The following is a 14999-nucleotide window of genomic DNA, read 5'->3' on the forward strand; positions in this document are numbered from 1 at the left end:
ATCATCTAGGAATGAGACCCGAGAATCTGTGTAGGTTTTTTTTCCTGGGGCCTCAGTCAGTGCTTCCATTCTGGGGGCCTCTGGGTCTGGGACCCTGCATGTGGCTTTCATTCTTGCTTCAAGAAATGCAGTGGGGTCCCCATCCCACTGCATCAGAGGGGAATGAAGTGATATAGCTTTACAAGGGCAGGTGTTAAGTACTGAGATTCTTCAGCCTAGAATGCAGAGAGGTGACGTATCTCAACGTAAAACCATGGCAACTGTGGAGAAGGCAGGTGTGAACCTGGATTTCAGAGACCTAGTTTCTGAGAGGAGAGGGTTGCTTTTCAAACTGGAACAGGTAAGTTTAGTATAAATATATGAAAGCACAATTTACCGTGGCGGACCAGACACTCGGGGAACTATTACAAGGGGCTCTTCTGGCAGTTGGTTTAATTCCATTGGGGTTTGGACAAATGAATGAATGACAAAAGCCTTCCCCTCTCCCCCAAAAAACAGAGAGAGAGGGGTCTTCTGCTGAGGCATAGTGACACATATATAACCCTTAATTTAGACCCCGAAGAGGGTAGTATGCTCTTACTGAGTTGGATGGAGAATGGGCAGCTTGGTGTAGTAGGAAAAACTTGACCTGACTTAAGATCTGGGTTCAAATCCTGACTTCTCCTTTTCCTCACTGTGTGACCTTGAGCAAGTTCCTAACCTTTCTCATCCAGACAAGGTTCAGGTGAATAATCTACAGTAGACTCAGTAAAGCAAAGGTCAGCCTGAATCCTAAACTGCATGATCTGGGTTTTTATTGAACACATATCTGCTGAGCCCTATCAAATACCAGGCTGTGTACACATATCTCCCCTATTCTAGAAAGGCTCATGAAGTGAAGGCGCAGTTCTGCTCCATCCTGCAGACCTTCCTCAGGATGGCGGAAGGCTGTGAAGGTGAGCGTCCCTGTGTCCTTTCCTGGTGGCAGGTGGCGTGATTGATGGGCGAGAGTATCCAAATGCCACCTTGGCAGTATCAGCTGATCCCATCTCAGCAAACAACCCCCGCCTCCCCCCTCGCCACTTCCTAATAAGCCAGACGTTTCACAGCCCACTGGTAATACCAGATGGTGACGATACGGTTTCAGCCACTTCTGCTTTTTATTTACTCATTTCTACCGAGAGTCTGTAGGTGCCCAGCTGTGGGGCAGGAGAGTCAAGGTCTTTGGGAGAAGTGGAGAGGGTGAGAATGAGGGACACTGTGACACCATGGGTGTCAAGGTTCATTCCCCTCCTACAAAAAGTTGTGTTCCTAGCATCTGAGTGCCCACATCACTATGATTAATTATGGTTACCTCAGATCTGGTTGTGTCTCCTCTGGCCATTGGTGGTCCCTGTCCCTTAGCCTCTGGTCACAGAGTTCCATGACGTGAGTCTGGTGAGCATATAAGCACTTGCCAGTGATGACTAAATCTGCCCACCCAAAACCCAGCTTTAAGATACTTCATTGTTATTCACATGTTTTCTTGGCCTCAGTTAAGTTTCCTTTGGTCCAGCCTGAAAGTACATCGTGAGCTTTTGAGTTCATGCCCAACCTTCTTTCCTTGGAGGTTGTGATGTTGGTGGGAAGGCTGATTCCATCCCTCCACTCACTTTGCCTCATTTAACTTTGACCCTTTTTCTTTCCTTTTCCAGAACTCACATGCTGCGTGTCAGACTGAGCTATCCCTGTTTCATCCTATAATCCAAGACTCGCTACACTGTCCTGCTGATGTTCACGGCTGTGTCTGGGAAGGAGGCAGCCCATTCCCAGTACATTTCAGGGGTTGACCTCCATGTGCACCCCATGGAGACTTGGTGGGGCAGGGGAAGAAACTGTAGGAGTGCATGTCCCAAAAGCTGAGTCTCCATGTGTGAATCAGTGTCACCTTGCTTTGCTCTCAGAGACCTCGCTGTCCCAGCAAGACCTGCCCAAGAACTAAGAGGATAAGGGAGCCACTCTGTCTCCCCGCTTCTCTGCACCCACACCCTGGGCACAGCGGCTCAGGGGGCAGCCGGACAGCTGAGAGCTCAGAGCCCCCGCTGCCCTGCATGCGTCAGCTCAGCTCTGTCGTAGGCTGTATGACTGTGTACAGGAGGGACATGGCCTCTTTCTGAATGGACTTTTCTTAACAAATGTGCCAGTGTTTATGCCGTTCACACTATTTCCCCTATCCTTGCTATTACTGTCACTGGCTTTTTTCTCATTAGGCTTCATAGTTATTTTTTTTAATTGGGGAAATTTTCCTCTTTACCCCATACATTGTATATTTGACCCCCCTTCCCTGTCCCTCCAAGGTACAGAATTACTTGAGGTTCTGACACAAGATAAGAAAACTGTCTTTGGTAAGCCTGTGAACTCTTCATAGTGTCTGTATTTTGTCTTTGAAGAGAGGCTGGTGTTCTTCTTGGTTCTGCTTGGTCCCAGACAGCTCCCTCAGGAGCAGGTGTTTAAACTGAGTCAAGCCTGTGTATAACTGTAACAAGCCACTTGTATACGGTCCTTTCCTTACAGCCAGACCAGCCAGGTTGGTCCTTCAGCAAGTCACAGATCACCCAGGTTTATTTTAAGCAGATGGAATCCGTTTGGCCAAGGAAGGTGAAGTGAGCCTTGCAGGTGAGCCTGTGAATAGGACACTGTGAGCCCCCGCCCTCCCGGCCCACACGCTTCTGTGAGCACATGTGTCCAGGCCCCAGGAGACTTGCCTGCAGCCGGTTTCCACTGGCTTGGGCTCCTGCTGTTGGCTCTCAGCACCAGCCCTTGATGGCGTCAGAGGCTGCTGCTCTGCGGCTCTGTGGCTCTGTGCACACAGCTGCAGGGATAGGAACTTGGTGCCCCGCTGGCTCCCCAAGCAGATGTGAGCCTGGCCACTCCCCCGCCCTCCATTTGCAGGGACAGGCTGCAGGGCATCGAGTCACAGCACCATGACAGACAACTGGAGTCTGGCCTCCCCGCTGTCCCTGGCGTCTGCAGCTGGGGGGCAGCTGAATGACTGATAGTAGATGCCCCAAACAGCCATATGGGTACGGGATAGAGTGGCTACAGTGGAGTATTGGTCCACCCTCTCCCACAGTCCCTTGGCAGGGTAGGGGGCATCACTAAAATGACAGTGACACTCCCGATGTCCCGATCCTCAGAGCTATGTTCAGCTCAGCAAGAGAATGTGATGTATACTGGCTGAAGGCGACGCTTGGAGCCTGGGCTGCCTTTGCCTTTTCTGGTTTTGCTGTCACAGTGGCTTCTCTTCTGAGGAGGAGTTGGTTCTCATCCTAGGTTTTTGTGGGGGTAACCTGTGGGCGTTCTCAACACTGCCAACTCTTGGAGCTATTCTAGGTCTTGGCTTGGGACCCTGAGGATGGGCCTGTGTCAGAGGAGCTCAGTGAGCTGGGTGGACGGGCAGGCATTGCCCTCAGGGCTTTTCCAAGAGAAGCCCCTTCAGAAAAGATGCAGGGAGAGGGGGCAGCTGGCTCTCCACATCACACGCCATGTGGTACATTCTCCTCAAAAGACGAAGGCACGGGGAAGTTGTCTCTCTGTGCCCCTGCCCTGGATTTGTTGTCACACGTGGACAGCGGGCTGTCCTTTGCCCTCTCATGTTCCTCCCCTAGCCCATGTGAAATGTGACTGTCGGTTCGAGAAACAATTAGCTGCCCATGACTCTGCTGCCAGCTTCATTCTCTCTGCCTCTTAGCAGGCCCAGGAGAGTTGGAGGCTGGGCCAGTCCAGCTCTGAAGGAAGAGCAGGGAGGCCCACCCCAGTTCCAGGTCACATGTAGCTTTGGGACAAGTGCAGCTTGTTTTGAGCCACATGCACCAAGAAAGCTCTTCCTCCATCTGGTAGCAAGAGCCCCTGGTCCCGCTGCCCCTCCTTCCTGTGAAGAGGGTGGTGACTAAGATCTCGTCCTCCCACTTCACCTCTGGAAAGCCCCTCAGCATTCTGAGCGAGCACTCCAGGAGCTGAGGAAGGGCGCTGGGGAGCCTCTAACGTTTGCCTTGGCCGTGCCGATTGTTTCATGCTGACAGGGTTTCCCAGCTGCCCCGTTTCTGGGACCATGATGTCACCACTATGTCACCACTGTGTGTGTCAGTGGCATGTCACTTTTGTGCAGTGAGCTTGTGGGGTGAACATACAGAGTGTGTCCACAGGACACACAGCCAACATGCACAGTAGGTGCTGTACTGAACCTGGTCTGTGCTCTCTTGGGTAAGATCCCACAAGCTATGCAAGCCATCTTTGTTCTCCTCCATCATCCTCCCAACCCCCGATTTCCTAGAGGGGTACAAAAGAGGACGGCACTAGACGAGTTTCTTAGCACACTGCTCACAAGCCCACCTTGCCCACAGCACAGTTTCTATGCCAGCGTCCATCCAGGAAAACAGAAGCCTCTAAATACTTAAAGCAGAGGAATTTTAATGCAGATCATTGTTTAGCAGACACAAGAAAAGCTGAAGCCAAGCAGGGGAACAGGGAGCAACCCAGAGATGAGGTGGAAGGCTGGTGGGACACGGGAGAGGCCATGTTACTACAGCCGGGGGTGCAGGGACGCCAGCAGGAACCCGAGACCACAGAGGCCTCTCTCATGGGAGCTGCAGCTGGAAGGAGTCATGGTCCCCCAGGCAGAGTTGGGGAGAAATGGCCTGGCCTCTCCTGAGCTAGTGCTTTCCAGATGTCTGCCCCTTCTTAGCTACACCCAGCTGGAAGCCGGCTGACCTAGGGGCCTGGGCCAGACAACCTGCAGCGGTCAGCTCGCCACCACTCCCCAGAGCAGGACGAGGGTGGCCTTGGTCTGCTCTGTGTCATGTCCAAGCCTGGTGTTTATGCCCCGTGCGTGCCGTCCTAAGCTCCCAGCGAGGGGGGACGGAGAAGCTGCCCCCTGGGGTTTTGTAGCTTCTTTTTCCCTCTACCTAGAAAGGAAACTGCTTTTTGGGGGAGGGAGGGAGAAGGTCTTTACTCTTAGCAGTTGTCCCTGTTTTCCTTTGGGGGAATTCACCATACCCCTCAGGAAAGCTGTGCCCCAGTTATCTGTCCACCCCTCCCCACGTCTCTCCCCCTAGTCTCTGGTTATCTTGCCAGAGAACACCGACCCAGACCACGCATCAGTAGTCATGAGTGTCTCCCCAGGACAGTTCATTCAGAGCGTGATGTTACAGTATGGACCATCTGTCTGTAAGTAGATGCCATCCAGTAATCAATTTGTATCGTGTTTCCAATAAATTTCTGGAAATGATGCCTTGTTTTATGCTGTCCTTTGCTGGGACAGTGGCTCAACTGTCAGGCCTGGTGCACACACCCCAGCCCTCAGCATCAGGTGCTCCTGGTCTCAGGTGCTGCATCCCCCTCTGAGGCACAGCTCTGAGGGCCTCAGGGCCAGGCCAGTTAGTCTGATGTCATCACCCCCCCCAATGCCCCGTGCGCCCGGCCACACTGAGACTTAGAGGCCTTCCCACAGGGTTTGCATTTTCTTCTGCTGTCTCCTAAGCCAAATGGAGGTCTTGTGAGGCCAGGTCCCTCCAATAGGTGGCCTTTGACCCTGTGTTCCCCAAGCCTGGAGGTGTGAGGAGCAACAGGCAGCTGTATGCCCATCAACCACCAGCAATGCTCCACCCAGTGCCAGTCGTGGGATGAAGGCTGGGCCACACAGACTGTGAGCTGAGGGCATGCGTGCCCTGAACAGGGGAAGGCCCCTGTGCAGATGAACGGATGCAGAGGCTGCACACCCCACAGACGCCCACCCAGCACCCTCTTCTCGCACCATCCTCCGCAGGCCTGGAAGTCAGAAATGATGTCTGTGTTGACTTAAAAGGTAAAGGAAGCCCAATCCAAATGCCTGGTCTTTTCCCTTCCTTTCCCAGGCCTTGAGTGCTGAAGCCGACCTGGTGGAATTATTCTCCATTGCGTATTTTATTGGTTCCAACCTGTTTGGCTGCAGTGTAGACTCTGCCTCAGTTGCTGTGCTGGGACCATTGCAGGCTCGCTGGGGACTCCCCCAGCCCGTGTTTGTGAAGTACACCTGTTTGTGACTCTTGTCTGCAGGCATTTGTGAGACTGGGAGATTGAGAGAAAGAGAGAGTCAGTTAGTCCACGTTTCTTTTAAGAGTTTCCCCAGAGAGGCAAGACATACATACATGAGGTCACTGGGGAACAGAAAAGGTGGTAACTAAGGCTGTGTCGGTACTTGGCGGAGGCCAGGACAGAGGGCTCAGTAATGCTCGCCTGGTGGTCAGGGATGGTTTTATGGAAGCAGAGGTGGAACACAGAAGCCCCACCTCCATGAAATCCCTAAGGTGCCCTATGGTTCTTGGTGTATTTCCATTAAGAATTTTTATCCTGACTCAAAGATTTCCTTCTTTCTGGAAGCCGCTCAGTAGAGGTCACAGTGTCCCATGTCCTATCGATCTTACGTTCCATTGTTCAGACCAGGTGTTTTGGATCAAACTTCCTCAGGGGGTTTCTTCTGGATCAGTTTTACCTGCCATTTGTTCTGATCTTGCTCCTGAACTACAGGGGCTGCTGGAGGAAACCATACATCCTGCAGGGACTGTCGCTGTCCCACAGCTGTGGGTAACTGGGCTGCTTGCTAAGTGGCCCTGTTCTGTGTTCGTCAGGAACTTATTTTCTTACTTTCAGAACCAGCTGTCCCAAACCTTTGTCCCTCTCGAAGCCCTACCTGCTGAGAGCTGAGCCTTCTAAGAATCCCTTCACCTGATTTCCCCTTTGTCGCAAGACAGGCTGTATGTAATAGTGCCTTTCCAACAACCCAAGGAGGCACCCCGTGGCCTCTAGAGGACCCTCTTGGAGCCCACATGCAGAATCGGTTCCTCCCTGATCCCCCTTAGCGCCTTGCAGTAAAGTGTCCTGACTCAGACCAGACCTCCACTTACTAGCTGTATCCCCTGGGGCAAATTATTCAGCCTCTCCGTACCTCAGTTTTTTCATCTGTAAGAGTCTTCCTCATAGGACCAAATAAATTGTAAAGTGCTTATTTAGTACAGGGCCTGGGACAGAGTGTTTATATTGTTCTGTCATCATTTTCTCCCCGTGCCCCTCCTTTTCACCTTCTCTCCCTTCTCCTTCCGCCACTGGATTGAAATTACTCCATCCAGTCAACAAGACAAGAGCAGTCAAACTCCACTTAGCTTCGTCTGACGCTGTTGTCTTACCTTCCTTTGCTGGCACGTTTGTTAGAAGAGGGAAGAGTTGTCTCCGTTGCTTCAAATCTCATTAATTTCTCAACCCATCATAGTGCTTTATGGCTCCCGTTGTGCCCCTGCTCCTAGCTGCTCACTGACATTGCTGTCGATAAAGGCATTAGCGACCTCCTAATTGCCAAGTCCAATGTTATTTTTAGTCGTTGCACTTGAGCTTTCCTGAGCATTTGAAACTGTTGTCGTCATATTACTTTTCTTTGCTTATGACACTGACTCCTCTATTCTCTACCCAGAGAAACTCTAAGTAACATTCAGATACTGCTCATAGTTACTTTTTCAGATTTTTTTACGAAGATTAATTTCAGATATAGTGGTTGTCACCTGTGTACTGCCTTCCCATGTCCCCCCATTTCAGGAGCAAGCACACTCTTTAACTTGGTGTTTGTCATCCCAGTGTATGATTATATACAATTAATACACATCTGTGAATCTATAAACAATATAGAACATGTTTTGCATATTATTAAATTGTATACAAACAACAGTCTATCAGTTCTTGCAAAGCTTGGTGATAGTACCAAACAATGCATTGCTAATCCGGGGTTTCAATCCGAGATGCTTGACCAGACACTGTCAGACACACACTTTAGTTTTCAGATCAGCTTTCTTCAGCATGCAATTAGGAGTTTTAAAAATGCTTTATTCTTGCATGAGGCACTTTGCAGCCTGTCTGGGTATTTTATGTTTGGCTTTTACCCTCATAAAAGGTATCCCTAGTCTGTTCTTTTTAATGGGCAGTCTCTATACTTAGGCAAAGATATTACCTTGACTTCTTTTTATGTTCTTCTTACTGCTATTTACATTCTTGGTTTTCTTCCTATAAAGGTTTCTTCTGGGCATTTACTGGGTCTTCCTTTGTGTGTCTCTTACTTGTGGATATTTTTGGAAGGATGATTCTTAGTCATCTTCACTCTTTCCCCAGGTGACCCCATTCATTCCCATAAGCTCAATTCCAAATTATTGATAGTAAGAGGAAGATTCTGAAATCATACCTACAGCCCGAAGTGTGCTCCTGGATGGGTTTACCTGGAGGTCCTCCAAGCACCCCCCACCCCAGCTTGTCTTAACTCTTTATCTGCTCCACCAGCCTGCTGTACTACCTGGATCCTCAATGTGCCACCATCCACCCATCACCCACCATCACCTCTCTCCTTCACGTGGGCTGTGCCTCTTTGACCCTTCCCACTCTCCCCCACCGCCTTTATTTGGGTCGTTGCTTGGAACACAGATTGTTTTCTTCTTAGGTCATTTCCCACCTCCTCTTACCAGTCTGTCCACAGTGTTACCAGAGTTAACTGATCAAAATGCAAAACTGCTTATCTTCGACTTCTAAAAAAATTTTAATTTTATTGATTTGAGAGAGAGAAATACCGATTTGCTGCTCTACCCATTCATGCATTCACTGCTTGATTCTTACATGTGCCCTGATGGGGATCAAACCTGGAACCTTCGCACATTGAGACGATGTTCTAACTAACTGAGCTACCTGATCAGAGCCATCTTTGACTTCTTAAAAACCTCACACATATTCTCCTTCCTGCCATATTGATTGTCTGTGAGACCAACTCAGGCTCCTGAGCTTGCATGCAGGGCCCAACCTACCTGTCCTGTCTCCTAACTCTGTACCTAGGCCTCCTCTTCTCTTGCCTTATGGTCTCTTCAGCTCTCCCTGCATACTGAGTCTTTTCACAGCTCTGTGCCCATGTTCACGCTCTTCCCCAATCAGGGATGCCATTCCCTTCACTACTTCCCTCACCCTCCGGAATTCAGCTCACATGCATCACCTCGCTGACACCTGGGCAGAATTAGCTGTGTGCTCAGAGATGCATTGCTGCCTCAGATACCCTGGATTGCCCTGGCTTGGGTTAAATTTGATCCATTTGCAGGTCTGTCTCTCCCATGCTTGGCCTGGCGGGGCTCAAGATCAGAGTTATATCATCTGCCTTTGTAGTTTAGTGTCTGGCCACTGGTGGGTGCCCAGTAAATGCTGGGTGATTAGTGGCTACGGGCCCAACAGCCCTGCCTGCTATGCCCCTGCTCAGGAGTCCCTGGAGTAGAGAGATGGGTGCCATTTGCTGTCCCTCAGGTTACACCCGGTTACATTAAGAAGAAGAAAAGATAGAAGGCACTGCTCAGTATTCACAATGAATAGTGCAGCCCACCCTAAGGGCCAAAACGCTATTTGGAACTTAACTATAGGAAGGCGAGTCTTTACTCAGCCTGCCTTTACCTTACCTTATACCACCATGGGCATTACCCTCCTATTTGTAGAAAATCCTGCACTCCAACACAGTTTGCTTTCTCCTCCTCTTCCCCCTCTTCCTCTGCTTCCTCCTCCTCCTTCTCCCCTCTCCCTTCTCACTCCACCCTCTGCAATAACTGTCTTCCTCACTTGGTGCTCCGGGAGCATGTCTGGGAGTGGAGGCTCCTTGAGACAGTGCTCAGTCCCAGCCTCCAGGAGTGTTTGGGCCTTTTGTAAAAGTGTCTGACTTAGAAATGACAAGTCTCAGGCTGAAGTTGGGCTGGTCTAGTCTTGGCCCACTTTTCCCTGTGGTGGTAGAGGGTAGAGAGGTGGGAGTCCCTGGGAATGGCTCTACTAGGGTGAAAAGGCAGCAACAAGAGGAATGGAGCAGGGGGCCCTGGGGACAGAGAGACGTGAGGAGCCATGTTGGAGTGGGTCAGGTGGCACACCACCTTTCTATCATGTGGTTTGGGTTCTTTTATCTGTGGGTTTCACAGAGCACTTGGTGAGTTTTCGGAAAAGGGAAGAGGACTTAGAGATACACTGAGGAAATGAGTTCCAATATCAATCCGACCCATTGTCCCCCAGGCCACCTTCCTCCTGACATGGTCTATCTATCCCCCACCCCAACATCCACCCCATTCCTGGATGTCTCCCTCCTGGGGCATGGCAGGACTCTCTAGTTATTTGGGCTCCATCCCTAAGGCGTGGAAAGGCATCCCAGTCCATATATAACAGGATTGGACTTAGTGGAGGAAATTGGGGAGAGAACACTTGGTCCCTATCATCAGAGTCTGTACCCGAGGCCTAGATCCCTGTGTCCAAGGTGATGAGTGGAGAACCAATTCCAGCCCCTTCTGTCTCCCCAGTAGGGAGGCGCATATCTGTTGTGGGGAGGTACTTATTCTCCTGCAGTGGCCAGGGCTGGGGACACGCGGGGTTCAGGAGGTACATGTTTGTGGTTTTAGTGACCTCTTAAGTAGTCCTTTGGGAGCCTTGGAGGCTATGCCCACACCCTGTAACTTCCCCTTTGGACAGTAGGGACAACCACTATCCCCCACCCCCAAAAGAACAAAACCCTGATTCATGCCAGGTACACACCTGTGCCTGGGGAACCCAGGCCAACCGATGAATTAGCCCAGATGGTCTCAGACACTGACCATAGGCATGTGGAACAGAACAGAAAGGGAGGCGAGCTGTGAGCCAGCTCTGGTGACCTCGAGGCCCTGGCCCTCACTCCAGTCCTGTCCCGGTGTTGTAGCTGCCACCACAGATTCTAGGGCCAAGGGAGTGCACTTGGGACTGAGGAGAGCCTTGCAGGAGAGGGAGGGGAGCTGGGGTTCAGCCAAGAGCCTGGAGTAGGTGGAGATTGTGAAGGTGGTGACCTCCACATTGTCTCAGGGGAGAGCAGGGCAAGCCCCATCCATCCCTGGTGCTTTGGGCAGGACTTTGGGGATTGCAAAAGGGAGGCTGGAGGCCAGAGAGGAGCCGAGAACTCCCAGGGATCCAGCAGAGCTGCCCCTCCCATGAGCCTGATGACGTTCCAGGGCTCTAGTAGTGTGGAAGGATGGTGCCCTGGGCAGCTTCCCCTCTCTGTCCCCAGAGTTTCCCTTCATCCTGAGACACTCACTTTGAACCTGACTGTTGCCAGAACTGGACAGACCCAAAGACATTCATCAGGTTTCCTCAGAGAAGCCAAGACAGGAGGACTTCCAGTCTTGGGTGATAGGGGAGGCTGTGCCACCTGACCCTACAGGACACCTACTATGTCAGGCCACACAACCAAAACAGGGAGTCAAAGCAGCTCTACCTAATACATAGAAACACAGGGAGGCTGCCAAGATGAGGAGACTAAAGAAACATGGCCCAAATGAAAGAACAGATCAAAACTCCAGACTTCTGATCAAGATAGAGGCATAAGTACACACTTCGCCTCCTCATGTAACCACAAAGAGGAATGACAACTAAAACTTAAAACAAATGGCACCAGAATTGTCAGAAAACAGAACTGTATGGAAGTCTGGCAACCAAGGATTTACAGAAGCCACGTTCATCTGGAGGGGCGGAGGCATGAAGATAGGGAGGAGGGGCAGCGTGGCGCAGAGAGATGGTGGTAGCAGTGCAACAGCACAGGTGGTTCCACCCTCACCTGTGAGGGATAGAAATTGGGAGGGATGCCTTGGGGGTAAAATGGCAAGAAATACATATCTAAAACAAACTAAAAAACAAACTAAGCAAACAGGAAGAACAGAGGCAGAATCATGGATACGAAGAGCATTTTGATGGTTGCCAGATGGGAGGGGTGTGTGAGGGAATGGATTAAGAAGTACAAATAGTTAGTTACAGAATAGCCATGGGATTGTAAAGTGCAGTATAGGAAATGGAGCAGCCAAAGAAAATATGCATGACCCATGGGCATGAACAATGGTGTGGGGATGGGCTGAGGGAGTGGGGGCTGCTGGGTGGAGGAGGGCAAAGAGGGAAAAATTGGGACAATTTTATGCTAGTGTAACAGCATAATCAATAAACTATAATTTAAAAGGAAAAAAAAAGGACAGCCAAGACAGGCTTGCATTTTCAAAGAAGTTTATTAGTACTGAAAGGGACAAACTGGAGATCACAGAAAATGCAGCTGTCCAATTCCTAAAACAAGACTTCTGCTATTAGAGCAATCAGCTTTGCCTGTAGGGGCTGGGCAACTGTGCAGCCTCCGTCAGAGCTAGAGCTCCTACAGCCCTGCTTTTCTCCATCAGACTTTCCTGCACTCTGGGGATGACACCAGGGACACACTCCTTCATTAGGCCAAGACTTTACCTGCCACCCACCTGGCTCCTGTGCAGTTGGCTGAAGCACCCTGCGCTGGCAACAGTTCAGGAGGGGCGTGCCCTCACGGCAGGGAAACCTCCAGTGGGCGTTCCGCCTGCAGCTTTCCTGTGGTCTCTGCCTTCCTGGAGGCCTCCTGGAGGCCCGCAGGGGGCTGATGGGAGTTCTCGTCGCAGTCTGGGTCCTGCAAGCCCTGTCTGAGGCCCAGCAGGGCCCGGCACTGGCGCAGGAAGTTGGGAGTGGAGAAGCAGTAGAGGACGGGGTCCAGGACGCTGTTGAGGTAGGTGAAGGCCAGGGAGCTATGGAAGAGCTGTGAGCAGATGTCCAGGGTCGGGCAGGCATGCAGGTGAAAGGCCGCGATGGACGCCAGGCCAAAGATGATGCTGGGCAAGAAGCAGATGGTGTAGACTGCCACCACGGCGGCCAGCACGCGCTTGGCCCTCTGTGGGCCCGCCGGGCCTGCCTGCCCGCCCAGGCCGCGGCGCCGGATGGTCAGCCAGATGCTCACCATGGCGAAGAGGATGAGCGCCAGCGGCAGGAAGAACTCCAGCAAGTACAGCGCATGGTGCCAGTGGGTCGCGGTGGCCAAGGAACGTGGGCCCAGCTGGTAACTGAGGCAGGACTGGCTGGGATACGTGATCAGGAACACGTGCCCATTGAGGAGCAGGATGCCCCCCCAGAGACCCCCGGCCACCCAGGTGGCTGCCCGCACTGAAGCCCGGCTCAGCGCATGGTGGGGCCACACCACCTTCAGGTAGCGGTTGAGCGCGATGGCCGTGAGGAAGACCACGCTGGCCGTGCGATTGGTGGACATCATGAAGAGGTTGGCCTTGCAGGCTGTGGCCCCAAAGTGCCAGGTCTCGCGATGGAGGTAGTAGTCCACGCGGAGGGGCAGGCTGGCGATCAGGAGAAAGTCAGCGATGACCAGGCTGACCAGGAACACCACGTTGGACGACCAGGGCCGCGTGTAGATGCAGAAGATGAAGGCCAAGCTGTTCCCCACCAGGCCCAGGACGAACTCCACACCCAGGACTGGCGCCAGGAACGCAGACACCTTTGGGGAAGAGGCTGGGAGGCAGGGGCCTGGGGACCCCAATGCGGTGGTGAAGGCAGAGGGAGAGGAGGGAGAGAGGAGGAGGAAGGAAGGGAGAGTGGAGGTGGGGAGAGAAGGAAGGGGAGAGGGAGCGCTGAGGTTATGAAATTCCATGCGCTGCTTGGGCTGTGGACCCGAGAGAAGTTTGCCGTCTTCCTACCTCTATATGAGTGCGTGGGGATGAGTGCTATCTGTCAGTGGGCGCCACAATGACTCAGTATCCTGGGGTTTTCATCAGTATCCTCGAAGCCAGTGAGAAACACTCAGTGTTCCTGTTTGCTAGCAAAGGGGAACCCTGAAGCCCTGCCTCCCTCCCTCCCCTCCCATACTTGGTGATGCCTCCTCCCCCAGGTCTCTGAACCCAGACTGAAGGGGAGCATCTATGCCACCTCTGGCAAAGGAGGATGCAGGGCCCAGCAGGGGTGAGATGGAGGCTCAGGGAGACCGTGAAGTAAGAGGAAGGCCCTCCTGGGCTGAGGTGGGGGAGAGTGTATGCAGCTCTGACTGGTCAGACATCTCGCTAAAGAAGGAAACTGGTCCTGGCAACCCCTAGCTCTCAGGATCGTGCAGACCATCCTGGCCACCCCCCACCCTCCATCATACAGACAGGCTACGTGGCAACCTCCCTGCCCCCAGCTTTGGCAGCAGGGACTGTGGGGCCAACGAGATGTTGTTCTGGGAGAAGGAGGTGGGGAGTCTACACCCAAGTGTGCACATGGCCTGTGGGAATCAGCTGTTGTAGTTACTCCCAGATTCCTGATGGTTCCAAAGTCTCTGATGGTTTCAAATCCATGTACGTGATGACAAAGATCCCATAGGCAGAGGGCTCCCTTGCCAATTTCTACTACTTGGGGGCTTTTCCCTGGAACAGAACAATCCTGAGAATCCTGGAAGTTTCCTTGTCCACTGTCTGCCCACCTCCACCTCCACCTCTACCCAGCATTCACTGAAGAGAGGGGGTGGGAGGCTGGGGTTAGCTTCAGGCTAGGTACAAGGTCCGGTCTCCCTCTGTGTGGTGCTCTCATGAGCGCATGTGGCCAGGCCTGAGGGCAGAGATGAAGGCCTGGAGCCCCTGATGACCTGGGACAGCACCAAGGGAGGCTGTGTTTCCAGGTTCCAGGACCTGGCCCCCACCCTTGCCAACCGACTGTGGTCAGCAGTGTGCCATGTGCTACCAGCTCTGCCTAGGCCTCTGGGTTTCAGGCTCAGCGGCCATTGGCTCCTCTCCCACAGACCCCGCTGCCCTGGGCTCCTGTCTGGCAAAGGCTGAAGGGGTATAGGATACTAGCCTGAGGTTTGAATGCAGACCATGGTTGGAAACAGAGCTGCCTGCTTTTCAAGCCTCTCTGAGCCTCATCTTTAAAGTGGGTGCTACTACCTTCCTGGAGAGTTGTGAGGATTAATTGAGATAATTACATAAAAACTTCTAGGGAATTCTCTGGCACAGAACTAGCATTCAGAAAAACATCTCATTTTTATTATTTTCTGTCTTGGGTTAGGCACTAGGGATGAGCTCCCTCTTCTCGTGGCCACCTGTACCTTGCCGGGGGCCTCCCTGGGAGAAGGCCCTGTTCTCTCAGCTTCCGCATGGAGCCACACACTGCTGCAGCCCCCG

General features: G+C 52.2%; 1 protein-coding gene and 1 long non-coding RNA gene across 2 annotated transcripts; one reads left to right on the forward strand and one right to left on the reverse strand.

Annotated features, from left to right (window-relative positions):
• Nucleotides 1-838: 838 nt before the first annotated feature.
• LOC150005877 (uncharacterized) lies at nucleotides 839-2381 on the forward strand. The gene is made up of 2 exons (XR_016511903.1): nucleotides 839-935; nucleotides 1674-2381. It is a non-coding gene; the product is annotated as an uncharacterized LOC150005877 (long non-coding RNA).
• A 9664-nt stretch (nucleotides 2382-12045) lies between these two features.
• Nucleotides 12046-13674, reverse strand: OXER1 (oxoeicosanoid receptor 1). The gene has a single exon (XM_090280234.1). It carries the CDS (start codon nucleotides 13496-13498, stop codon nucleotides 12356-12358), a length of 1143 nt encoding a protein of 380 aa, XP_090136360.1. The 5' UTR covers nucleotides 13499-13674; the 3' UTR covers nucleotides 12046-12355.
• Between the last annotated feature and the right edge of the window lie 1325 nt (nucleotides 13675-14999).

The sequence above is a fragment of the Furipterus horrens genome, unplaced genomic scaffold (assembly GCF_987537825.1).
Source record: "Furipterus horrens unplaced genomic scaffold, mFurHor1.1.pri manual_scaffold_6, whole genome shotgun sequence".
NCBI classification, from domain to species: domain Eukaryota; kingdom Metazoa; phylum Chordata; class Mammalia; order Chiroptera; family Furipteridae; genus Furipterus; species Furipterus horrens.